Source organism: Macaca fascicularis, chromosome 1, assembly GCF_037993035.2.
Source record: "Macaca fascicularis isolate 582-1 chromosome 1, T2T-MFA8v1.1".
Taxonomy (NCBI): domain Eukaryota; kingdom Metazoa; phylum Chordata; class Mammalia; order Primates; family Cercopithecidae; genus Macaca; species Macaca fascicularis.
In genome coordinates this window covers 209,289,629-209,316,655 of record NC_088375.1, presented here as the reverse complement: position 1 = coordinate 209,316,655, position 27,027 = coordinate 209,289,629, and the positions used below count along the sequence as shown (strand labels likewise).

At 43.0% G+C, this 27,027-nt stretch overlaps 1 protein-coding gene across 5 annotated transcripts; it reads right to left on the bottom strand.

The window, feature by feature from the left end:
- Nucleotides 1–45: 45 nt before the first annotated feature.
- Nucleotides 46–26,137, bottom strand: AUNIP (aurora kinase A and ninein interacting protein). 5 transcript variants are annotated; one of them, XM_005544388.5, is made up of 4 exons: nt 25,966–26,137; nt 25,290–25,514; nt 3,771–3,912; nt 46–1,875 (listed from the first exon to the last, which is right to left on the bottom strand). In XM_005544388.5, the coding sequence occupies exons 3-4, from the start codon at nt 3,883–3,885 to the stop codon at nt 1,040–1,042; spliced, it is 951 nt and encodes a 316-aa protein (XP_005544445.2). In that variant the 5' UTR covers nt 3,886–3,912; nt 25,290–25,514; nt 25,966–26,137; the 3' UTR covers nt 46–1,039. The 5 variants fall into 5 exon arrangements, with proteins under 5 accessions (XP_005544445.2, XP_005544442.2, XP_073872432.1 ...); XM_005544385.5 differs by lacking the exon at nt 25,290–25,514; XM_074016331.1 differs by lacking the exons at nt 25,290–25,514; nt 25,966–26,137 and adding an exon at nt 20,742–20,760.
- Between the last annotated feature and the right edge of the window lie 890 nt (nt 26,138–27,027).

The window sequence follows — 27,027 nt, the reverse complement described above, 5'->3', positions numbered from 1 at the left end:
TCAAAAATAAAATTGATAATCGTTTAATTACCAGTTACCACAAGAGCCACTTTGTAAACATTTATTTGGATTCATAGTTTTACAAAGGGGATTCCCTCCTATCTTGTGGGAAAAGGGTAACACAGTCACATCCAGATTGTTATATAGCTCAGGCTTTTTAAGGGGTATATTTAAACATAGAGTATATAACTTTAAAGTGCTGTACAGTTACCACAAAAATAAAATACGAAACTAGCACCATTCTACCTCTCTTCTGCGCACACCTGGGTTGTGGGGAGATGTGCTAATCACTCAAAATAAGGGTCAAGAGTAATCATCCCAAGCTTAGGTCGAAGTGGGTTAAGATCAGCCAGAGATTAAAAGCTCACACATCTGGCCCGGCACGGTGGTTTACACCTGTAATCCCAGCACTTTGGGAGTCCGAGGCGGGCAGATCATGAGGTCAGGAGATGGAGACTATCCTGGCTAACACGGTGAAACCTCGTCTGTACTAAAAATAGCAAAAAAAAATTAGCTGGGCTTGGTGGCATGCGCCTGTAGTCCCACTACTCGGGAGGCTGAGGCAGGAGAATCACTTGAATCCAGGAGGCAGAGGTTGCAGTGAGCTGAGATCGCACCACTGCACTTCAGCCTGGCAACAGAGTGAGATTCCATCTGAGGAAAAAAAAAGAGAAAAGAAAAAAAAAAAACCCCACACATCCATAAGCAAGGTCCCAGTCAGACATCTGGAAGGCTCTGTGCAGGCTAAGTAAAAGGTGCTTTCATGGAGAGATAAATACCCACCGTGCTGCCTCAGTGTTCATCATAGACTTGTTCAGGGAATTTATCAGCCACCATCTTCCTGAGGGAAAGCCATGATGGCAAACCCAGTGTCTTAACAATGGTACTGCCCTTTACATAGGGAAGATGCTCAGTAATGATAACTTCATCCCATGCCACCTTCCCACCTAAACAAACTCACTCGCCTCTCCACCCACAACTATATTTTCCTACATCTCTGTCATTTCAAGGTACTTTTAGGAACAAAGCTTCAAAACATTTAGAATTGGTGCCTGATAACTTGATTACCTTCAGAGTCCTGGGTAAAGAGCAAATCAGGCTTCAGATTTTGAGTTGGCCCATCCTCCTGGCACTGAGTCCAAGAACTGTCAGGAAACGGCCCTAAGTCCCAATTCCAGTTATTCGTTACATCTTGAAAAGGAGCTCTAGTGTTGTGGGCAATGACCCGCTGACCTTGAGAATCTTCAGTGAAAAGCTGACTCCAGGAGTCCTTGTCATTGTTTTCATTGTCCCAGGAAAACACAGAAACCGGACAAGAGCTTTGTTTCACTGATTCTACGTTTTCTCCATTCCAGGATTCCCTGTATGTTTGAAGGAGGACAGGGGCCTGCCTGTTTTCTTTGGCAGACACCTTTCTTTCCAATTTAGTCTTGCCTAAAGGCTGACAGCATTTGTCCCCAGGTAGTTTGGTATATTTCTTCATACTGTGACAGTTCTTCTTAGACCCATGAAGCCATTCCCATTTCCTGGCAGAATCCCCTTTTTCTTCCTTTTGGTCTAGCAAACAAGAACTTTCCAAGTCCTCAGTGAAGGAAAAAGCCAATGGGGTATTACTCTCTCCAGCACAGTCTAGAGTATCAGGCTGGAGCAAAGATAGCTCAGTTCTGTGGTGGCCAGAAGTCTGGAGGGACTGAGGAGAGAGTCCAGCTTCCTGGATGTCTGCAGTGGTTGAAGTGGCTAAAGGGGATATCATGCAATCATGTGCTAAGCCTGGGATCAAATGGTCTAGCTGGGTCACATTTTTCTTGGACTCTTTGTTGAGCTGACTTTCTGTATGAGATGAAACACTCTTCTGGTCACTACCATTTGTCTTTCCTAATAAAACAGGAATGAACAAATATTATTCTGCAGAAAAACTGCCCTAAGCAGGATTCAGTTGGCTTTTTCTGAAATCAGTATCAGCTACTATTACTACCTAGTGCAGGAGTCTTAGCCTCTTCACATAATTTTGTAGCCAATCTCCCTGTTTTCAATCTTGCCAGTCTCTCATGAATGAACTCTAAAACATCAGATCTTATATTCCCTACTCAAATACATGGATACTTCCCATCACCTACCTAATAATGTCAAACATCACATACAATCAGACCACAGCCTACTTTACCAGCTGAGTTTTCATTTGTAGGTTTGTTTAACATAGGGCACATCAGTTTTGCTTTTGTTTTTTATTTAATGTAGTTTTTACTAAATGATGATCCTCTGGCCAAATATACATTCCTGGACATTATCCTTAAAGAAACATGCTAAACACATACAAGTTTTGTAAGGTCTTAAAGATGACATTAACCATCCAACTCTGAGAAACCTTCTGGTGACAGTATGAAAAACGTGGGTCCTCCACTCCCCAGGCATTTCATTGGAAAGGGAGTGAAGACACAATTAGGATGCTAAGTCAGTCAGTACGTAGAATAGTGAAACAACTACTAGTGTCCAGCCTGTTAATTTTATCAGGCATAGAGTGGATTCTTTTCTGCCTTAAGATAAGGATGGAGGACATGGAATTCCCAACTTGGCTCAAATTACACCAAGATCTAATTATAAAAACAAAGAAGAATAACTCCAATAAGAATTATACTGCAGAAACTAGGTTTTGTGAGAATTCTCAACTTTTCCTTAGAATTCAATATAGATTATAAAATACACCAGAATTTATAAGTGGAAGAAGTTTTTTTGTTAATTTTTTTTTTTTTAATTTAAATCTGCCCTTACATAAAAGAGTATAAGTTTTTGTTTGGAGGAGGGAGAGGGCATTTTGAAGGTTTAGGCAAAGCAATCCTGAGAATCACTCCCAGCATTAGAGCACTCTTCCCAACACCCTCCAAGTGGCAGGAACCCTGCTGCTTAAGGCCCAGCCTGCTGAGTCAGCTGCTCCCCTGAACAGGGACCTGGAAGCAAAGAACTGCCAAAGGATGAGACATAAACCAACTTTATGTGAGGCTTTCTAAGAACAAGCATCTTTGAACCTTGCACTAATTTGAGAAACTTCACACAAAAATATCAATTACCAATTAACCTTAGACAGAGTACCCATTGTGGCCAACCCAAGATATATACCTCCTAACTAATGGCAGGGCAACTCCCCAGTGCACCTCCAACTCCCAAGTGCACCTCCAACGCCCAAGTACACCTTTCCTGACTGCTCTGTCAGCAAATACAAATATTTAAGTTGAGCAAAACAGAACCAGAAAAGTATGTTTGTAAAAGCACACATATATTGCTTTTCAAAAGGCAATGATTTTTTATGGTTTTTTGTTTTTTTTTGTTTTTTTTTTTTTTTTGAGACGGAGTCTCGCTCTGTCGCCCAGGCTGGAGTGCAGTGGCGGGATCTCAGCTCACTGCAAGCTCCGCCTCCCGGGTTCCCGCCATTCTCCTGCCTCAGCCTCCCGAGTAGCTGGGACTACAGGCGCCCGCCACCTCACCCGGCTAGCTTTTTGTATTTTTTAGTAGAGACGGGGTTTCACCCTGTTAGCCGGGATGGTCTCAATCTCCTGACGTCGTGATCTGCCCGTCTCGGCCTCCCAAAGTGCTGGGATTACAGGCTTGAGCCACCGCGCCCGGCCGATTTTTTATGTTTTATAACCTCTTCTAATAGGCTAAGTTTAACATAATGCACTGGTTTCATCATTTCTCATAAATGTTCTAACATGGACAAATGAACACACTCCTTTTTTGCCCTGGATAATGAAGTATTCCCACATGGGCCACCATACCTGGCTGCAAGGTGAAGAAGGAAGCAATGCTTCTCTGGTGAATGCCTGTAGATGGAGCTCTTCTTTGAGTAAAATAAATACTAGCCTTTCTTTCTCCAGGAAGGAGTGTTAGCATTTTGGTGCCTGGTTTGATTAAATGTGTCTGAGAAAGGAGAGAAAAAAGAATAATGAGCCTATTAATATTAAAAGACAGACAGTAGAGATTCAGTACACACCAGTGACCCTCTGAGAACCACACTAGACCCTCTGTACTCCACTTACAGCCTATTCTCAAGGTAGTTGGTGCTAGACATCATCTTCCATTTCCAGCCATCCTAACGGTGTTTTTCCCAGGAATCACATATTCCAATGATAGCCCAATCTTTCTGCTTCCCCATGGAAATCAGTCATGCTGACTAAACAAACAGGATTTGTTAACAGGATGGCAGAGATTATGCTCTTTTATATTTAAGTATAATTAATGATTCTATATCAGCAGCAGTTGATGCATTTTCAGTAGTTTTTAGGTAGTCACATAGTGATGGTGAAGAACATGGCTCAAGAATCAGTCCTAGTTCTGCCTCTGCCACTTTGCTATGTGACCTTCTCCAAGTTGCTTAATCTCATTCTCAGGTGTCAAGTGGGGACAATAATAGTACCTATCCCTATGGCAGTTACGAAAATTTAGTAAGGCCGGGCGCGGTGGCTCATGCCTGTAATCCCAACACTTTGGGAGGCTGAGGCAGGCGGATCACAACGTCAGGAGTTTAAGACCAGCCTGACCAATATGATGACACCATGTCTCTACTAAAAATACAAAAATTAGCCAGGCGTGGTGGCAAACGCCTGTAGTCTCAGCTCCTTGGGAGGCTGAGGCAGAAGGATCGCTTGAACTCGGGAGGCAGAGGTTGCAGTGAGCTGAGATTGCGCCACTGCACTCCAGCCTGGGTGACAGAGTGGGACTCCATCTCAAAAAAAAAAAGAAAATTTAGTAAATTTATTCACATAAAAGGCTTACACAGTTCCTGGCACATAGAAAACATTCAGTAGCAGTTGGCTAATATTAAGAGGAGAAGCTGTGAAACAGCACCAGTCTCACTACACTTTTAACTCAGGCACTTTTATTCTTTAGAGAATGGAACTGGAAGATAGGCAAGAGAGGTTTGAGAAGTGAGTTGTCAACTAACTATAAATATAACTTCATCCTTATTTAATGTGATTTGTTTTTATTTCTATTTGCTTGTTACAGAATGCCTGAGAAATAGGGCGAATAGGATTATATTCAATTCAATTTTGCTGTGTCTGCCAAAAAACAAATAAGATTTGCCAATATTCATGCAGCAAGTTAGAGGTAGGCCTGAAACTTGAAGCCAAGTTATTTATTCTAACTCAAAGTTGACTTCATTTTTACATTTGGAAACTAAGTTGTACTTTAAGTGGTTAAAAGAAGAAAGAAATCCTGGAGGTAAAACTCATACTTCAACATGTATTACTGGTACAGAATCTTCTCTTCCACCACATACAACCAGAAAACTGGATCAAAGATACATGAAAAAATTGATATAAACAGCAGACAATAGGCAGTAAAGAATTGTGATCCTTGAGAAAAGGGAAACAAGTAAGGTGAGCCCGAAGATCATTCCAGCTTTCTGCCTGGAAGTGCTTTGCAGACCACAGTATATCCTTTTTTGATGAATTGAGTAGACTGAGATTGGAATTTGTAGAAACTGAGGTGGCTGAGATTTGCAGCGCAGAGAAAGACCTCCAGAAGGGAGACCTCCGCATGGGGATCCCTTTAGTTCCATTACTGAATACTAACCTACACATGTGTTAGGTGAAACCCCACAAAGCCAGGCAATGAAACTGCAAACTGGAATTGCAAGCCGAGCAATTCCCAGAGCTCACACAGGCTGGGGGACATCTGTGTTCCCCCTATCCGGATAGGACGACCTTGAATACCAGGGACATTCATTAGAGCTCTAAGGAGAATCATCCTTTAGTAGTAGAACTAAACTAGCCCTAGAGCAAAAACTATTCCAAACACTTACCTTAACAAAGCTTAAAAGCAAGCTTTGAAAGTATCAAGCTGACTAGCAAGTAACTACCTGCCAAAACAATTTTCAATTTTTTTTTTGAGACAAAGTCTCATTGTTGTCGCCTAGGCTGGAGTGCAATGGTACAATCTCGGCTCGCTGCAACCTCCGCCTCCCGGGTTCAAGCGATTCTCCTGCCTCAGCCTCCTGAGTAGCTGGGATTACAACAGGTGCCTGCCACCACACCTGGCTAATTTTTGTATTTTTAGTAGAGACAGGGTTTCACCATGTTGGCCAGGCTCAAACTCCTGACCGCAGGCGATATGCCCACCTGGCCTCCCAAAGTGTTGGGATTACAGGCGTGAGCCACCACGCCTGGCCAATATTCTTTAAAGACAACAATATCCAGATACTTAATGTAGCACTTGTAATGTCTAGCATGCAATAAAAAATTACTAGATATGTGAAGCAGAAAAATACTGTAATTGGGATAGGAGTGATCTGTTAATAGAAACAGACCCAGAAATGTGATAGATAAAGAGAATTAGCTGACAAGTAATAGTTAACTTAAAATAGAATAAATATGCACAAGGATTTGAAGGAAAATATGAACATAATAAGGCGAGAAAATAGAAGATATAAAAAAATTCAACAGATGAGCTTAACAACAGACTGGAGACTACAGAAGAAAATAACAGTAAACCTGAAGACAATAGTAATACAAACTACACAAAATGAAGCAGAGAGAAAAAAATAACTGAAAAGGAAGAAGCAAAGTCTTAATCAGTGAGATATAAAGCATACATTTAATTAGTCTCAAAAAAAAACAATGTGGAGGGGGACAGAAAATATGTTTGAAGAAAGAAGGGCCAAAAAGTTTTCCAAATATGGTGAAAATTAACTGTAACATTCTTTTTCAAAGACAGCCAATACAAGATCTCCCATTTCACATATTCTTCTTATGTAACTATGACACTCTTCCCATCAAGTGATGAAGTCCTTATTCCCTGACCTTGAACTTGGAAAGTACTTTGTGACTACTTTGACCAATAAGGTATGACAGAAGTAACAAACACTATACATGATTTCCAAAACTAAGTCATAAAAATGCCATGCACTTCTGCCTTGCTCTCTTGAGGTGCTCACTCTTGGGACCTACCCAACACATTATGAGGATGCACAAGCTGCCACTTGGCTCTCTAAATTTTATAGGAGCCACATCCTAGATATGTGAGATAATGCGGTTAGTATGCCAACAAATATTTGAGTACCTATATGCTAGGACTGGGAAGATAGTGATGAACAAAATAGACTTTCTGCTTCAGTAAAGTTTATAGCTTAAGAGAGAATAACAGACTGGGAATAAAGCTTTTTGCCAAGTTGGCAGGAGCCGAAGGATGTACCTTCCTTAGGCCAGAGTGAGGTCAGAAGTGATACTGTCCCAGTTATAGCTCTCTTAGAAGACCCATGGCTTCAAGGATCTATGTCTATCTCAGTGGACTGTTAAGACTGTGTGAGAAAAGGTTATTTGGAACTGAGAAAGACCCCAGGTAAAAAGTCCTTCAGCTGATTATCCCTACCTCAAAATAAAGGCAGCTGTTTGTACTTTATACAGTATAGGCATACCTTACTTTATTGCACCTTGCTTTACTGCACTTTGAAGATGTGTTTTGTTTTGTTTTTTACAAATTGAAGGTTTGCGGCAAGCCTGTGTTGAGCAAGTCTTTCAGTGCCATTTTCCAACATCATGTGCTCACTTCATGTCTCTGTGTTCCATTTTGGTACTTCTTGCAGTATTCCAAACTTTTTCATTACTAAATCTGTGATCAGTGATCTTTAATGTTACTATTGTAATTGTTTTGGGGCACCATGAACCACATCTGTATATGATGGCAAACTTAATCGATAAATGTTGTGCATGTTTTGACTGTTCCACTGACTGGCCACTGCCTCAACTCTCTCCCTCTCCTTGGGCTGCCCTATTTAATACTGAAATTAGGCCAATGAAGAATTCTATAATGGCCTCTAAGTGTTCAAGTGAAAGGAGGAGTCATGGGTCTCTCACTTTAAATCAAAAGCTAGAAATGATCATGCTTAGTGAGGAAGACATGTCCCAAGAGGCCAAAAGCTGAGCCTCTTGCACCAAACAGCCAAGTTGTAAATGCAAAGGAAAAGTTCTTGAAGGAAATTAAAAGTGCCACTCCAGTGAACACACAAATAAGAAAGCAAAACAGCCTTATTGCTGATACGGAGAAAGTTTGAGTGGTCTGGATAAATGATCAAAAGCCGCTACAACATTCCCTTAAGTCAAAGCCTTATCCAGAGAGCAAGGCTCTAACTCGAATTCAATTCTATGAAAGCTGAGAGAGGTGAGGAACGCCACAGAAGAAAAGTCTGAAGCTAGCAGAGGCTGGTTCATGAGGTTGAAGGAAAGAAACTGTCTCTATAACATAAAAGTACGGGTGAAGCAGCAAGTGCTGATGTGGAAGCTGCAGCAAGTTATCCAGAAGATCTAGGTAAGATCACTGATAAAGGTGGCTACACAAAACAACAGATTGTCCCTGTAGATGAAACAGTCTTATATAGGAAGACGCCATCTCGGACTTTCATAGCTACAGAGAAGTCAATGCCTGGCTCCAAAGCTTCAAAGGACAGGCTGACTCTCTTGTTAGGGACTAATACAGCTACTGATTTAAAGCCAATGCTCACCTAATATTCTGAAAATCCTTAGGCCTTAAGAATTATGCTACATCTACTCTGCCTATGGTCTATAAATGGAACAACAAAGCCTGGATGACAGCACATCTATTTATAGCATGGTTTACTGAATATTTTAAGCCCACTCTTGACCTACTGCTTAGAAAGTAGATTATTTTCAAAATATTACCGTTCATTGGCTGGGCACAGTGGCTCACACCTGTAATCCCAGTATTTTGGGAGGCTGAGGCAGGCAGATTGCTTGAGCCTAGGAGTTTGAGACCAGCCTGGGCAACATGGTGAGACTCTGTGTCTACAAAAAATTTAAAAATTAGCCAGGCGTGGTGACATGCACCTGCAGTCCCAGCTACTTGGGAGGTCAAAGTGGGAGGATGTCTTGAGCCCAGGCTGGAATGTAGTGAGCCATGATCACTACATGAGCCACAGCACTCCAGCCAGGGTGACAGAGACCCCATCTCAAAAAAAAAAAAAAAAATATATATATATATATATATATAAAAATATATAAATGCTCATTGACAATGTTCCTAGCCACTCAAGAGCATGATGGAGATGTACAAGAAGATTAATGTTTTCATGCCTGCTAACACAATATTCATTCTGTAGCCCATGGATCAAGGAGTAATTTCGACTTCTATGTCTTATTATTTAAGAAATACATTTCATAAGGCCACAGGTGCCATAGATAATTCCTGTGATGGATCTGGGCAAAGTAAATTGAAAATCTTCTGAAAAGGATTCACCATTCTAGAGGCCACTAAGAACATTCGTGATTATCTGGCCATGGTGGTGCTGCCTTATAATCTCAGTTACTCGGGAGACTGAGGCTAAAGGATCACTTGAGTTCAGGAGTTTGAGATCAGCCTAGGCAAAATAGCGAGATCCTGTTTAAAAAAAAAAAAAAAAAAAAAAGGATTCATGATTCATGGGAGGAGGTCAAAATAACATGAATAGGAATTTAGAAGAAATTGATTCCAACTCTCATGGATGACTTTGCAGCATTTAAGAGTTCAGTGAAGGAAGTAACCATAAATGTGATGTAAATAGCAAGAGAACTAGAATTAAAAGTAGACCACGAAGATGTGACTGAATTGATACAATCTCCCAATAAAAACTTTAATGGATGAGAAATTGCTTCTAATAGATGAGCAAAAAAAAAGTGGTTTCTTGCAATAGAGTCCACTCCTGGCGAGGATGCTGTGAACATTGTTGAAATGACAACAAAAAATTTAGAATATTACATAAACTTAACTGAGAAAGCAGAGACAGGGTTTGAGAGGATTGACTCCAATTTTGAAAGGAGTTTTGTGAGTAAAATGCTATCAAACAGCAACATATGCTACAGAGAAATCTTCCATGAAAGGAAGAGTCATCAAGGCAGCAAGTTTCATTGTTTTTTTTATTTATTTATTTATTTATTTATGAGACAGAGTCTCGCTCTGTCGCCCAGGCTGGAGTGCAGTGGTGCAATCTCGGCTCACTGCAACCTCTGCCTCCCGGGTTCAAGCAATTGTCCTGCCTCAGCCTCCTGAGTAGCTGGGATTACAGGTGTGCGCCACTATGCCCGGCTAATTTTAGTGTTTTTAGTAGAAACAAAGTTTCACCATGTTGGCCAGAATGGTCTCGATCTCTTGACCTCATGATCCACCTGCCTTGGCCTCCCAAAGTCCTGGGATTACAGGTGTGAGCCACTGCGCCCAGCCAAGTGTGACCCTTTCTTATGCTCAACAACTCTATTATCAAAAAAGAGCTGGGATCATATACATAACTCCTCTCACTATTAGAAAATGTTCTCATGGTTCCACAGCACTTAAATTCAGTTTAGCTCTTATTTTATCTTTTATCTCTTCTGATAATTTATGAGTTTATCTTAAAGTTTTGCTTCAAACAAATATAATTCTTTTTTTTTTTTCATGATTCACTATGACCTTCAACTCCAGTAGATAATTTGATCTAATTCCTTTTTTCATAATGGTCATTCTGGTCTTAAATTTGTATATGAACTCTCATGTTCCACACATTGACACAATGAAAGTATTATTCCTTTTTGCCATGCTCCTTCTTCCTTTATGCTTCCCAGGGCCTACTCATTCTCCTCCCACTTTTAGAGTCACTGAGAGCATCATCACCAAGTCCCTCTTTCTTTTTAGTCTTTCCCAGCATTAATTTGATAACATTTAGGATGAAAACCTTTCTAGTCAGCACTGTCATGCCCCACTGAGTCACGCTGAAAGGATGACTCTACCTCATAAGCACGCCCTAAGGAGGACTGTTTAAGAAGTGTTACCAAGAAAAGCTATCAGGGGTCTCATCATTATACATCTCCAACAACTTAAGTTAGCTCTGTTGAATTAGTAACAAAGTATTCATTCAAAACTTGCTTCAAAGCTCTCTTAGTTCTCTGCAGAACTAAAAACACACTACCTTAGTTTAGGATCTCATAAACTCTTGCCTAGCCCTAAACTATGACAATAGTCTCTTAGCTAGTCAGGCCTTCATTCACCACCTATTTCAATTCATCCCCCACATAACCTCTAGATTAATCTTAAAGGAAAGCTGTGATCACGTCATCTTGCTCAAAATCTGTCAATAGTTTCTCTACTACCTGTAATATAAAGTGTAGACTCACACTGCACACATTGATGATTCCAGTTTACCTTTTTCTCTACTACCAAAAGCCCTCCATGCATCCCGTAACATAATACCCAACTACATGCCAGTACCTGTTGATGGCCTCCAACCTCCTCATTTGTATGCCTCACGGAGAAAGGCATTTTTCACGCCCAGCTCGGAAACATAGTCTTCAGCTTATCACCAAGCATTCCTGATTCCCCCAGCCATGTGTGGTCTCTTCCTCTTCTGAACTGGCCATTTATCACTTGGTGTCTCAAAACTTACCATCCTACAAAATCCCGGCATCAGCATGTGATCCACATACCCTTTTCCTATCCTGCACAGAATTTAATATAGCTTAATACACATAATAGGTATTCGATTCAATAAATAGGTAGATATGCAGGAAGGATTTCCCATTTTCGTTTTATTTACAGCTACTTATTACATATTCAGCACAACAGCAATAGAGCTGACAGAAAACACTAAGGCTTTTCTAGTGCTGTGATCCAAGCTAAGATGAACTCCTGTCACTATAATTGATGTCACATATAAGGTCCAGAACACAGATAGGATGGAAGTGTACACCCACTGAGAACTATGAAGTTTTCTATCCCAAAGTAATCTAACAACACAAAATTATTGCAGGAATCTTCAAGAACCACCCTGTATTGGTTTTTCATCTAAACCTCATGAAAACTCAACAGGGAAAAGAGAAAAGCAAATTTCTTCTATCACAATTCCTAACTGGAGACCTGATATGTCTACATCCACTGGCATTACTAAGTCTCATAAAAGGGTGCTCCCAGGCCAGGCGCGGTGGCTCACGCCTGTAATCCCAGCACTTTGGGGGTCAAGGCAGGCAGATCACTTAAGGTCAGGAGTTCGAGACCAGCCTGGCCAACATAGTGACACCTCATCTCAACTAAAAATACAAAAAAATTAGCCAGGCATGGTGGCATGCACCTGTAGTCCCAGCTACTTGGGAGGCTGAGGCAGGAGAATCACTTGAACCCAGGAGGTGGAGGCTTCAGTGAGCAGAGATTGCGCCACTGCACTCCAGCAGGCAACAGAGCGAGACACCATTTCAAAAAAAAAAAAAAAAGCCGGGTGAGGTGGTTCACACCTGTAATCCTAGCACTTTGGGAGGCCAAGGTGGATGGATCACCTGAGGTCAGGAGTTCAAGACCAGCCTAGCCAACATGGTGAAACCCTGTCTCTACTAAAATACAAAAATTAGCCAGGCATGATGGCGGGTGCCTGTAATCCCAGCTACTCAGGGGACTAAGACGGGAGAATCTCTTGAACCTGGGAGACAGTGGTTGCAGTGAGATCGTGCCACTGCACTCCAGCCTGGGCAGCTGAGCAAGATTCCTTCTCAAAAAAGGGTACTCCCTGCTAATGAGATTTTTTTCACTTAAAGGACATAATGCATGCATGTCAGAGGTCACTGTACATTTACTCTCAGTTTTGCTCTAATAAGGACTACTTATTGAATATCTGTTTAAACCTTCTCTCATTTTAACTACTTCCATTATAGCAGTGGCTGCATGTGGCTCTCTCAGTCACACAGACGACAGTCCTATAAAAGAAAGACGACCATTTTGCCTCAACTGAAATGCAGTGGAGGAGGAATCCTCACTCTGGAGCAAATCCTGAATCCCCCTGGAAAGTGTTAACTTCAACAGAAGTATTGTAGTATATGTATACAATCAGCAGCTATATACCTGTTCTCCCAATTTCCAAATACTACTTCAAGTCATATTTTCTATTTTTATTTTTCTCTATCCTTTACCTACTCAGGTACCAATTTCTGGCTGCTAAATGTAATCAGATGTGAAGATGCAAAAGGGCTTTAAAAGACACTGAGAGCTGGTCCAAATAACTGGACCAAATTATAGTTTAAAAAATAGTTTTGTTTTTTTTTTTTTTTGAGATGGAGTCTCGCTCTGCCGCCCAGGCTGGCTGGATCTCAGCTCACTGCAAGCTCCACCTCCCAGGTTTACACCATTCTCCTGCCTCAGCCTCCCAAGTAGCTGGGACTACAAGCGCCCACCACCTCGCCCGGCTAGTTTTTTGTATTTTTCCGTAGAGACAGGGTTTCCCGTGTTAGCCAGGATGGTCTCGATCTCCTGACCTCGTGATCCGCTCGTCTTGGCCTCCCAAAGTGCTGGGATTACAGGCTTCAGCCACCGTGCCCGGCCGGTTTTGTTTTTTTTTTTTTTTGAGATGGAGTCTCACTCTGTCACCCAGGCTAGAGTACAGTAGTGCGATATTGGCTCACCACAACCTCTGCTTCCTAGGTTCAAGCGATTCTGCTGCCTTAGTCTCCCGAATAACTGGGATTACAGACGTGTGCCACGATACTAGCTAAATTTTTTTTTGTATTTTTAGTAGAGATAGGGTTTTACCATGTTGGCCAGGCTGGTCTCAAACTCCTGACCTCAAGTGATCTGCCCACCTCGGCCTCCCAAAGTGCTGAGATTACAGGCATAAGCCACCATGCCCGGCCTTAAAAAACATTTAAGCAATCCCCTACTAAGCCTATTTAGGTCCTTCTTGAGTGTATATATACTTTTATACATATAATTATAGAGACGAATAAACCAAAATAAAAATAAACAACTGGCCAGATACAGTGGCTCGCACCTGTAATCCCAGCAGTTTGGGAGGCACATCACTTGAGCTCAGGAGTTCAAAACCAGCCTGGCAACATGGTGAAACCCGGTCTCTACCAAAAAGCCAGGTACAGTGGCGCACGCCTGTGGTCCCAACTACTTGGGAGACTGAGGTGAGAGGATCCATTGAGCCTGGGAGGCAGAGGTTGCAGTGAGCCAAGATCATGCCACTGCACTCTAGCCTGGGTGACAGAGTGAGACCCTGTCTCAAAAATAAAATAAAATAAAATAAACAACTAAAAATAAACAACTTTCAACTTCTACCATCCTGGACTAAGTCCTTGTTACTTCTTATCCAAACTTCAGCAGTATCCTCCAAATTCCTCTAGCCTGTCAGGATACTATACACTCTCAAATAACCACTAATGGGTTAATCTTCTTAAGAGATACCTCCCATGACAACAAATTCCAACAACATAGCACTAGTTTACCCTCCTAAACTCACCTTCAACTCCGGGGAATAGTCTACACGTTAGCCAAATTGAATTACTCCCTATGTGGTAAAGGATCTTGGCCAGGTACAGTGGTTCGTGCCTGTAATCCCAACACGGTAAAACCCTGTCTCTACTAAAACTACAAAAAAAATTAGCCGGGGTTGGTGGCACACACCTGCAATCCAGCTACTTGAAAGGCTGAGGTAGGAGAATCGCTTGAACCCAGGAGGCAGAGGTCGCAGTGAGCCAAGATCGCGCCACTGCACTCCAGCCCAGGCAAAGTCTTTTTGAAACTCCATCTCAAAAAAAAAAAAAAAAGGCCAGGCGCGGTGGCTCAAGCCTGTAATCCCAGCACTTTGGGAGGCCGAGACGGGTGGATCACGAGGTCAGGAGATCGAGACCATCCTGGCTAACACGGTGAAACCCCATCTCTACTAAAAAATACAAAAAAAACTAGCCGGGCGCGGTGGCGGGCGCCTGTAGTCCCAGCTACTCGGGAGGCTGAGGCAGGAGAATGGCGTGAACCCGGGAGGCGGAGCTTGCAGTGAGCTGAGATCCGGCCACTGCACTCCAGCCTGGGCGACAGAGCGAGACTCCGTCTCAAAAAAAAAAAAAAAAAAAAAATTCTTACCCAAGAAGAGGCCTGGAAGCTCCTGAGAGATAATCTCTAAATCCTTGGAATGTCCCACCTGGTAGCAGTGTTGTTTTGTTTTGTTTTTTAACCTGGGAGTCTTGGGCCACACCAAATAATCTATGCTAACAATGTGATTTATAGAGGGGTCTTTAGGCCATGCATTATCAGCATGACCTCTATAAGGGCTGAAAACTAAGGTCAGCCAGGAAGGTAAGTCAACCACATGCATGTGACCGAGCCCCCAAAACAACTCTGGACATCAAGGCTCAGGTGAGCTTCCATGATTGGCAGTACTCTGTGTATACTGTTATATATCACTGCTGAGAGCAGTTGGCATTGTCTAATCCTTCACTGGGAGAGGACGCTGGAAGATTCAGGCTTGGGATTCTCCTAGACTTGGCTCTCTATGCCCCTGCCATTGGCTGATTTTCATTTGTATCTCCTCACTGCAATAAACTGTAACCATAACAGCTTTCGGTGACTTCTGTGAGTACTTCTAGCAAATTATGAAACCTGAGAATGGTTTTGGGGACCTCCAAACTTGCAGTTGGTGTCAAAAATTATGGTGGTCTTCGAGACTCCTTAACTTTTATTTCGTGTTTCACAAACATCCCTTATACTTCCTGCTTCTGTGGCACTATTCATATTGTCCCACTGCACTCCCATTGCTTTCCAACAAAATCTGGCCCTTCGTTTAAGGTCTAACTCTTCCACAAAGAGTCTTTCTTTTCATTTTAACAGCTTTATTAAGATACAATTCACATACCATAAAATTTGCCCATTTAAGTATATAGTTAAGTTTTAGTATACTTATGAAGTGGTGTAATTATCACCAAATCTAATTTTAGAACAGTTCTCATTTCCCCCAAAAGAAACCCTCTAGCCTTAGCAGTCATTCCTCACTCCCATCCCACCCCAGGCCCAGGAAATCACTGACTTTCTTTTCTACGGATTTGCCTATTCTGGACCTTTTATGTATCATACAATATCTGGTCTTTTGTGACTGGCTTCTTTTACTCAGCCTGATGTTTGGAGGTCTATCCATGTTGTAGCATGTATCAATACTTCATTCCTTTATATTGCCAAATAATATTCCATTGTATAGATATATCATTTTGTGTTATTTTGTTTGTTTGTTTGTTTGAGACACGGTCTCACTCTGTCACCCAGGCTGGAGTGCAGTTACACGATCTTGGCTCCCTGCAACCTCCGCCTCCTGGGTTCAAGCGATTCTTCTGCCTCAGCCTCCTAAGTAGCTGGGATTACAGGTGCTTGTCACCATGCCTGGCTAAGTTTTGTATTTTTTTGTAGTAGAGACGGGGTTTCACTATGTTGGCCAGGCTGGTCTCGAACTCCTGACCTCAAGTGATTCGCTCACCTCAGCCTCCCAAAGTGCTGGGATTACAGGTGTGAGCCACTGCACTCGGCCCTAGATACACCATTTTGGTTACCAATTGATGTTCATCAGTTGATGACTACTTGGATTGTTGCCACTTTTTGGCTATTATGAGAAATGCTAAGAACATTTGTGTGCAAGTTTTCATGCAGACATATGTTTTCCTATCTCTTGGGGGTACATACTTAAATGGGCAAATTTTATGGTATATAAATCATATCTCAATAAAGCAAATTTTATGGTATATGAATCATATCTCACTTCAGTCTGGGTGACAAATTGAGACCCTGACTCAAAAAAAAAAAAAAAATTAACTGACCATAAATGTAAGGGTTTAATTCTGGACTTTCAATTCCTTTGGTCTATAATATGTCTATCTTTATGACAGTATCAAACATCTTAAGTACTGTAACTGTATAGTAATTTTGAAATCAGTACATGTGATTCCTCCAACTTTGTTACTCTTCAAGCTTGTTTTGGCTTTTCTGGATCCCTCAGATGTCATGAATTTCTGGATCAGACTGTCAGTATCTGCAAAAAGGACAAGTGAGATGTTGATAGGGATTGCACTGATTCTGTAGATCAATTGGGGAGTATTCCTATCTTAAGTCTTCTGATCAATGAACATGTAATGTCTTTCCATTATTTACATTTTTAATTTATTTCAATGAGTTTTATAGTTTCCGGTGTATGTCTTGCAATGTTTTGTTAAATTTATGCCTAAGTATTTTATTCTATTTGATTCTACTGTAAATGAAATTATTTCCTTAGTTTCGTTTTTTGGATAAAATCCTACCATATAGAAGCATAATTGATTTTTGTATCCTGTCACGTTGCTGAACTCATTTTTTCTAATTTTTTAAATGGATTCCTTGGGATTTTCTATATAAAAGATCATATTTTCTCCAAACAGATAATTTTACTTCTTCCTTTTCAATCTGGGTATCTTTTATTTATTTTTCTTGCTAAATTTCCCTAGATAAAATCTCTAGTGCAATGGTAAACAGAGTGGCAAGATCTTTGTCTTGTTGCTGATCTTAGGAGTGGAAACATTCGGTCTTCTTAAGTATGATGTTAACTGGGTTTTCATAGATGCCCTTTGTAAGGCTGAGAAAATTCCCTTTTATTCCTGGTTTGTTGAGTGTTTTAATCACAAAATGATGCAGTCAAAATGCTTTTTCTGTGTTTATTGAGAAGATTATGTGTTTTTTGTATTTTATGCTATTACTATGGTATATTAATTGGTTTTCAAATTTAAACCAGCCTTGCAGTCCTAAGATAAATTCCTCTTGGTCATGATTTATAATCCTTTTTATGTGTTGCTAGATTTGGTTTGCTTGCATTTTGTTGAGTATTTTTGTAACTGTATTCATAAAGGATACTGGCCCATAATTTTCTTTTCTTGTGATATCTTGGGTCTAATTTTAGTATCAGAGTAATACTGGCCTCAAAATGAGTTGGAAAGTGTTCTCTCCTCTTCTATTTTACTTTTTTGGGACAGTCTGAAGGATTGGTATAATTCTTTAAATGTTTGGTAGAATTCACCAGTGAAACTATCTGGACCTGGACTTTCCTTTGCAGGAAGTTTTAAAATTACTAATTCAATCTCTTTGTTATAGGTCTATAGACCAAAGGGATTGAACTGAAAGTCCAGAAGTAAACCCTTACATTTACAGTCAGTTTATTTTTATCTATTTCTTCTTGAGACAAGTTTGGTAGTCTGTGACTTCCTAGGAATTTGTCCATTTCTTCTAAGTTATCTAAATGTGTCAGCATACAGTTGTTTATAGTATTATCTTATAATTATTTTTATCTCTTTTTATTTTCTTTTTTGAGATGTAGTCTCACTCTGTCACCCAGACTGGAGTGTAATGGCACAATCTCGGCTCACCTCAACCTCTGTCTCCCGGATTCAAGTGATTCTCCTGCCTCAGCCTCCCGAGTAGCTGTGACTATAGGTGCATGGCACCATGCCCGGCTAAGTTTTGTATTTTTAGTAGAGATGGGGTTTTTTGAGCCACCTCACCTGGCCTCTTGGTGACTGATTGAGACAAGGTCTCACTGTGTTACCCAGGCTGAAGTGCAGTGGCTCAATCACCACTCAATGCAGCCTCAACCTCCCTGGGTTCAGTGATCCTTACACCTCAGCCTCCTGAGTAGCTGGAACTACAGGCATGCCCCACCACACCAGGCTAATTTTTCTAATTTTTGGTAGAGACAGGGTCTCCCTGTGTTGCCCAGGCTGGTCTTGAACTCTTGGGCTCAAGGGATCCTCCCACCTCAGCCTCCTAAAATGCTGGGATTATAGGTATGAGCCACTGCATTCTCTTTTATTCTTGATCAGTCTAGCTAAAGTTGTGTGGAGTTTGTTGATCTTTGCAAAGAACCAACTTTTGATCTTCATTTTTTTTTCTTTACTATTTATTTTCACTCCAAATTGTATTATTTCCTTCCTTCTGGTTACTATGGGTTTAGATTTTTCTAGTTTCTTAAGGTAGAAGATTAGGTTATTTGAGATTCTTTTTTTTTTTTTTTGAGACAGGAGTTTCATTCTTGTTGCCCAGGCTGGAGTACAATGGCATGATCTTGGCTCACTGCAACCTCTGCCTCCTGGGTTCAAGCAGTTCTCCTGCCTCGGCCTCCTGAGTAGCAGGGATTACAGACGCCCGCCACCACGCCCAGCTAATTTTGGTATTTTTAGTAGAGATAGGGTTTCACCATGTTGGCCAGTTTGGTCTCAAACTCCTGACCTCAGGTGATCCACCCACCTCAGCCTCCCAAAGTGTTGGGATTACAGGTGTGAGCCACTGTGCCTGGCCGAGATTCTTTTTAATAAAAATATTTACAGCTATAAATATCCCTCTTAGCATAGTGTTAGTTGCATCCCATAAATCTTGGTGCATTGTGTTTTTCTTTTCATTTATCTCAAAGTACTTTCTATTATAATTTTCCTTTTGATTTCTTCTTTGACCCTTGGTTATTTAGAAATGTGCTGTTTAATTTCAACCTATTTGTACTTTTTCTTCTGTTACTGATTTCTACTTTCATTCCATTATGGAGAATATACTTTGTATGATTTCCATCTTTCTAAATTTATTGAGATTTGTTTTGTGACCTAGTATTTGTGGAGAATGCTCCATGTGTCATGGAGAAACCTATGTATTCTGCTGTTGTTGAGTAGACTGTTCTATATTTTTATCTGTTAGGTCTACCTGGTTTACAGTATTGTTGAAGTCTTTTTTTCTTGTTGATATGCATAATTGAAAGCGGGTATTAAAGTCTCCAAATATTGTTCACAAAATCGTTCTTAACATTAGCTGTATTGGCCGGGCGCGGTGGCTCAAGCCTGTAATCCCAGCACTTTGGGAGGCCGAGACAGGCGGATCACGAGGTCAGGAGATCCAGACCATCCTGGCTAACACGGTGAAACCCCGTCTCTACTTAAAAAAAAAAAAATACAGGCCGGGCGCGGTGGCACAAGCCTGTAATCCCAGCACTTTGGGAGGCCGAGACGGGCGGATCACGAGGTCAGGAGATCGAGACCATCCTGGCTAACACGGTGAAACCCCGTCTCTACTAAAAAAAAAATACAAAAAAACTAGCTGGGCGAGGTGGCGGGCGCCTGTAGTCCCAGCTACTCGGGAGGCTGAGGCAGGAGAATGGCGTGAACCCGGGAGGCGGAGCTTGCAGTGAGCTGAGATCTGGCCACTGCACTCCAGCCTGGGCGACAGAGCGAGACTCCGTCTCAAAAAAAAAAAAAAAAAAAAAAATTAGCTGTATTAGTGTTGTATTGCTGTGTAATAAATTACCACAAAACTTAGAAGCTTAAAACAATAAACATTCGGCCAGCGTGGTGCCTCATGCCTGTAATCCCATCAACTTTGGGTGGCTGAGGCAGGCGGATCACCTGAGGTCAGGAGGAGTTTGAGAACAGCCTGACCAACATGGTGAAACCTCGTCTCTACTAAAAATACCAAAATTAGCCAGGTGTGGTGGTGGGCGCCTGTAATCCCAGCTACTCAGGAGGCTGAGGCAGGAGAATCGTTTGAACCCATGAGTCGAAGGTTGCAGTGAGCTGAGATCGTGCCATTGCACCCCAGCCTGGGTGACAGAGCAAGACTCTGTCTCAAAAAACAAACAAAGGCCGGGCGCGGTGGCTCAAGCCTGTAATCCCAGCACTTTGGGAGGCCGAGACGGGCGGATCATGAGGTCAGGAGATTGAGACCATCCTGGCTAACATGGTGAAACCCCGTCTCTACTAAAAAATACAAAAACTAGCCAGGCGAGGTGGCGGACGCCTGTAGTCCCAGCTACTCGGGAGGCTGAGGCAGCAGAATGGCGTGAACCCGGGAGGCGGAGCTTGCAGTGAGCTGAGATCCGGCCACTGCACTCCAGCCTGGGTGACAGAGCGAGACTCCATCTCAAAACAAACAAACAAACAAACAAAAACAAAAACAAAACAAAAAAATAAACATTAATCTCACACAGTTTCTCACGGTGGTTAGCTTGGTGGTTATGGCTCAGGGTCTCTCATGACGTTGCATTCATGATGTTGGCTCAGGCTACAATCATCTGAAGCCTTAACTGGGGCTGAAGGATCCACTTCCAAGATGGCTCACTAACATGGCTGTGAGCAGGCTTCATGCAGCAACATGGAAGCTAGCTTTTCCCAGAGTGAGCAATCAAAAGAGGTCATAATGCCATTTATGACCCAATCTGAAAAAATCACACACCATCAGTTCCCGCAATATTCTGTTCATTAGAGGCAAGTTACAGCCGGGCGCAGTGGCTCACGCCTGTAATCCCTCTGGGAGGCCAAGGCCGGTGGATCACCTGAGGTCAGGAGTTTGAGACCAGCCTCACCAACATGGTGAAACCCCGCCTCTACTAAAAATACAAAAATTAGCCAGGCGTAGTGATGCACGCCTATAATCCCAGTTACTCGTAAGGTGAGGCAGGAGAACTGCTTGAACCTGGGAGGTAGAGGTTGCAGTGAGCCGAGATCACGCCACTGCACTCCAGTCTGGGCAATACAGTGAGACTCCATCTCAAAAAATAATAATAAATAAATCAATATATAGCAAGTTACCAAGTCCAATCCAAACATAAAGGCAGGAGAATGAAGCTCCACCTCTTGAAGGGAAGAGTGTGGACATATTTTAAAACCATCACAGTCCACCTTCTGGCCCCAAATTACTTACATTCTTCCCATATGCAAAATATACTCCCTCCCAAAACTCTACAAAAATCTCATCTCTTTACAGCATTAGCTTAATATCAAAGATACTAGCATCTAAAACAGGTAAATGTGAAGTCCAAAAGTGTAGTTTAAGTACAGTTCCTTTAGATCTGCAGGCCTGTGAACTAAAGACAAATTATCTTCCCTCATACATCTAACATAAAATTTGGAACAAGCATAACTGTTACAGACATTCTGTTCAAAAAGGGGGAAATAAGAGGTACAAGTGGGTCACCAGTCAATGGCAATTCTGAAATCCAGCCAGGCATTTATTATCTCACAACTTCTGTGCATGAAGAATTTGAGTTAAGCCTAGATGGATGGGTCTGTCTCACAGTCTAGTGAGGTTGCATTCAAAATATCAACCAGAGGTGCAGTATCCAATTTCAAGATGACTCCCTCACTCACACAACTGTTGACAAAAGGCCTCAGCTCCTCACTGCATGAACCTCTCCACAGAGCTGCTTGAGTGTCCTCACAACATGACAGCTGGCTTCTCCCAAAGAGACAATGAAGCTAAAGCTGCAATGTCATTTATGACCTAGATTCAGAATTTTTTTTTTTAGATGGGGTCTTGCTCTATCACCCTGTCTGGAGTGCAGTGGTGCAACCTTGGCTCACTGAAACCTCCATCTTCCGGCTTCAAGCAATTCTCCTGCCTCAGCCTCCTGAGTAGCTGGGATTATAGGCACCCGTCACCAAGCCTGGCTAATTTTTTTATTTTTAGCAGAGATGGGGTTTCACCATGTTGGCCAGGCTTAGACTCAGAATTCTAACACTATAACCTACCACATTCTAGTCATCGGAGTCACTAAATACTGTCTGTGCTCAAGGAAAGGGGAATTAAGTTCTATCTTTTAGAAGGAAAAGTACTGAAGAATTTGTGGACATATATTAAAACTGCCACACTCCTACACCCATGATAAACTTTTTTTATTTTTTGTGGAGTTGGGGTTTCATTATGTTGCCCAGGCTGGTCCCAAATTCCTGGCCTCAAGTGATCCTCCAGCCTCAGCTTCCCAAAGTACTGAGATTACAGGAACGAGCCACAGCCCTATTTATTATTTTTTAAACAAACATATATTACTTTCATAATATAAAAACAAAATGACTAGTATACATACAAGGCCTAAGTAACGAGGCCAAATGGGTAGTTCAAATTAGGAGAGAAGCAAACTCACTCCAAACATAGACCACTATTGTCTACTGGCCAGACTACAAACTACTTATTCTCTCATAAATAGCAAACAATTCTGTGTAGAGATCAAGTGGGAAGAGGCATGTTTTCAAAAACACCGCCACTAGCTACTGCCCATCCATCCCTGACATTAAATCTCAAAGGACTGTATGCCTATTTGATAGCCACTCTAGGAAGAGGCACCTTGTGAAAGGGAATCTTTAGTACTCTTCTCTGGGTTGGAAGTCAGAGTAATAGATAATAGTCAGGAACCAAAGATTTTAATGAGTATCTTTGGGAATCAAGTAACAAGAAGGAGAAATGGTGTTAGTGAGTATGGTCATAAGGTCCAGGCCTCCAGAAATCAGAGTAAGGTAAGGGCCTAGAGATGTTGGAGGATTCCATACCTGCCATGCACTACATCAACAAGACAAATGTTTTCACCATAACACTGCCAGGGAAAAAGGTAGGATTTGGGGGTATAAGAATTATAAACAGACCAAGCACGGTGGCTCATGCCTGTAATCCCAGCACTTTGGGTGGCTGAGGCAGGCGGATAACTTGAGGCCAGGAGTTCGAGAACAGCTGGTCAACATGGTGAAACCCTGTCTCTACTTAAAATACAAAAATTAGCCAGGTGTGGTGGCACATGCCTGTTATCCCAGCTACTCGGGAGGCTGAGGCAGAGGCTGCAGTGACCCGAGATCACGCCACTACACTCCAGCGTGGGTAACACAGCAAGACTCCAAACAAAAAAACAGAATTAGGCCGGGCATGGTGGCTCACACCTGTAATCCCAGGACACTAAGGCAGGTGGATCACCTGAGGTTGGGAGTTCAAGACTAACCTGACCAACATGGAGAAACCCCATCTCTACTAAAAATACAAAATTACCAGGGCCAGGTGGTGCATGCCTGTAATCCCAGCTACTCGGAAGGTTGAGGCACGGGAATTGCTTAAACCTGGGAGGTGGAGGTTGCAGTGAGCCAAGATCGCACCATTGCACTCCAGCCTGGGCAACAAGAGCGAGACTCCTTTTCAAAAAACAAAACAGAATTATAGACAGAGAGACAAATATTGGCTGTCCTATTCCCTGTGGAATATTCCCTTTCTCTCTCTCCTGAACTCTTCCTAATTCTATTTTTGTCTTCTTTCTAAATTAAACTGGTGGCTGGGTGCAGTGGCTCACACCTGTAATCCCAGCACTTTGAGAAGCCACAATGGGCAGATCACTTGAGCTCAGGAGTTCAAGACCAGTCTAGGCAACACAGCGAAACCCCATCTCTACAAACAAAAAACACAAAAAATGAGCTGGGCTTTGTGGTACTATGCCTGTAGTCCTAGCTATTTGGGTGGCTGAGGCAGGAGGATCACCTGGAGCCCGGGGACAGGACTGAGGCTGTAGTTAGTCGTGATTATACCACCACATTCCAGCCTGAGTGACAGAGATCCTGTCTCCAAAATCAACAAATCAAAGTAGTATACAAGTTTCTCACCCATCCCATATCATTCAAGAATGTATTCTAAGGGTACAAACGGCATATTCCTAATTCAAGGAGTAATAAATAGCTACTGTACATTTTGATCTTTTTTTTTTTTTTGAGACTGAGTCTTGCTCCGTCACCCAGGTTGGAGTGCCTTGGCACGATCTCGGCTCACTGCAACCTCCACCTCTCGGGTTCCAGCAATTCTCCTGTCTCAGTCTCCCGAGTAGCTGGGATTACAGGCGCCTGCCACCACGCCCGGCAAATTTTTGTATTTTTTTTTTTACTAGAGATGGGGTTTCGCCATGTTGGCCAGGTCGGTCTCCAGCCCGCCTCGGCCTCCCAAAGCACTGGGATTACAGGTGTGAACTACCGCACCCAGCCATTTTGATAATTTTTTAAAAAATAAAACGAACGGCCAGGCACGATGGCTCACACCTGTAATCTCAGCACTTTGGGAGGCCGAGATGGGCGAATCATTTGAGGTCAAGAGAGCGAGAGCATCCTGGCTAACACGGTGAAACCCCATCTCTACTAAAAATACAAAAAATTAGCCGGGCATGGGGGCGGGCGCCTGCAGTCCCAGCTACTCTGGAGGCTGAGGCAGCAGAATGGCGTGAACCCGGGAGGCGGAGCTTGCAGGCAGCCGAGATCGCGCCATTGCGATCCGCCTGGGCAACAGAGCGAGACTCCGTCTAAAAATAATAATAATAATAATAAATAATAATAAAACGATCAAATTTTTCATCTATAAAACCAGGATAATGACAAAATCTACTTTATTGAATTTTGGTGAGTACCTGCCATTGATGAGTCCCGGCAAAGTGCCTGATACATAGAAAGCACTCAATAAAGGTCAGGTATTGTTGTTATTATTTATACACCTCTTTTTTTCCCTGTAAGACTGTGAGCAACTTGAGAGCAAGAATCTTGCCCCTAGTGTCTGTTTTGAGCCTGTTTCCGTATGTAAAATGGGTATCATTACACTATCTACCATATATAACTGTACCAAACAAGATAACATACCTAAAATACTTAGCACCAGCATAAGATGCTCAATAAACATGAACGATTATTATCTCACACTTTTGTTTCTTTATAGAAACTGAAGAGCATCTTGCCTAGGTGACAGACCTGAGTGTGATTTCCAGCTCCTTCTAGTTAGGCGGGCCTAGGTTAGTTCCTGAACCTGTTTCCTCATTTCCAGGAAGAATGACGACACATATAACGCATATTCAGCATCGAACGCAGTATCCGGCACCCAGTGACTGCTCAGTAGATAGAAGGCCAGCTCCCCTTCCCATAGCTTCTACTCTTCCCCTCAGAGTTACCGGTTCTTGGCAGGTAGAAGGCCTAAAACTTGGCAAATTGGGTGGAAACAGACCCTGGGGTGAGAATTTCCCAAATTTGCATTCGCATGCATCTCCCAATGCTCCAGCATCTACTAGGACGTCTCGCGGGGACTCCGGCCTCCTTGGGAGCCTGCTCAGTTAAACTACTCCGGGCGAACTTTCCCTCCGCCTCTCCCACACCTGAACCCTCGCCGCCCGTCCCTGCGCACCGCTCCTCCACACCCCTCAACAGCACGCTCCTTTCTTCCGTCCCTCCCACCCTCTCCAAGCCCCATTTTTCAACCTTCTTCAGACCCCAATCCCTCTTGCCTGTGAATCCCCAATGCTGTTCCCTCTGTCCCCGACTTCGCTTCCAGCACCTCCGGGTGTCCCCCAAACTCCTCCCGTCTTACTCCTCCCGCCTTACGCCTCCAGGCCCTACCTTGTCCCCAACCCCCTCTCATCCCCCAGCGTCCCACCTGCACTTTCCGCCTCTTCAGCGCCGCCGCGTCCAGCCACACGCCGCAGGCCTCCTCCTCGGGGCCTGTCCGCCTCATGGTCGCTGAGGTGACCAAGCCGGCAGGACGCCGACTCACGCTCCAGACACCTCAGCAAACGCCACTGCCGCCGACGTTCGGATCTCGCGCCAACGCTGGGGGCGGGGCTACGTCGCGACTGCCCCGGGCGTCAGCTCCGCCCCGGCAAGGCCCCCGCCCCCGGCAAGGCCCCCGCCCCCGGCAAGGCCCCCGCCCCCGGCAAGGCCCCCGCCCCCGGCAAGGTCCCCGCCCCCGGCAAGGCCACCGCCCCCGGCAAGGCCACCGCCCCCGGCAAGGCCCGCTCCCTTTGCTGTGCCCCGCCCACTCACTAACCTTCGCCGCCGGTCCTTGAGTGCTTGCGGCGCCTTTCCCTGCGCCGAGGAGTGCGTTTTCTTTCTGATCTGTTCATTCAAGAGCGGATTTCGGAAACTGCTGTGTGAACGGTTCTCCACAGCCTCAGAAACGTACATTTTCTTTTTGCTGCATTGAAAACTTCTTACAGTAAATACAATAACTACCCCGGGCTTAGGAATTTGTTCGTGTCATCGCTGAATCTTCGCGATCACCCCAAGAAGGAAGCGGCTGATACGAGATCAGGCCCGTAGACTCCAGACCAGGGGTCCTCGCCCTAAGTGGTTACTAGACACTCGAGTGTGCGAACAACTTTGGTAATTTTTTTTTTTTTTTTAATGTAAGCGTAACTACGAAGCCACATGGAAGAGGATTTTGAAAAGGTTAAAATTTGGGGTCCAAAACTAGCTTTCAGTCCTGCTTTCACTGTTTACTGTGCCTTGGATTTTAAAAGAGGATCAAATGAAGTTTGTGAAAGCACTTTGTGAATTCAGAAAACCCCTTGGAAATGCAAAAATTCTGGCACCCCACCCATCCTTCTGTCCCTAACCACAATCTACATAGATGGAATATATGTATATTATATGTAATTTTTACATATTGTATATATATATAAAAAAAATTTTTTTTGAGACAGAGTCTCTCTGTCGCCCA

Coding starts and splice junctions, on each gene's coding strand:
- AUNIP (XM_005544385.5), bottom strand. CDS start 26,043: ATGAGGCGGACAGGCCCCGAGGAGGAGGCCTGCGGCGTGTGGCTGGAC. Junction 3,913..25,965: donor TGAAGAGGCGGAAAGTGCAG/GTGGGACGCTGG, acceptor CTCCTTTCTCAG/ACACATTTAATCAAACCAGG. Junction 1,876..3,770: donor CTTCTTCACCTTGCAGCCAG/GTATGGTGGCCC, acceptor CTGTTTTATTAG/GAAAGACAAATGGTAGTGAC.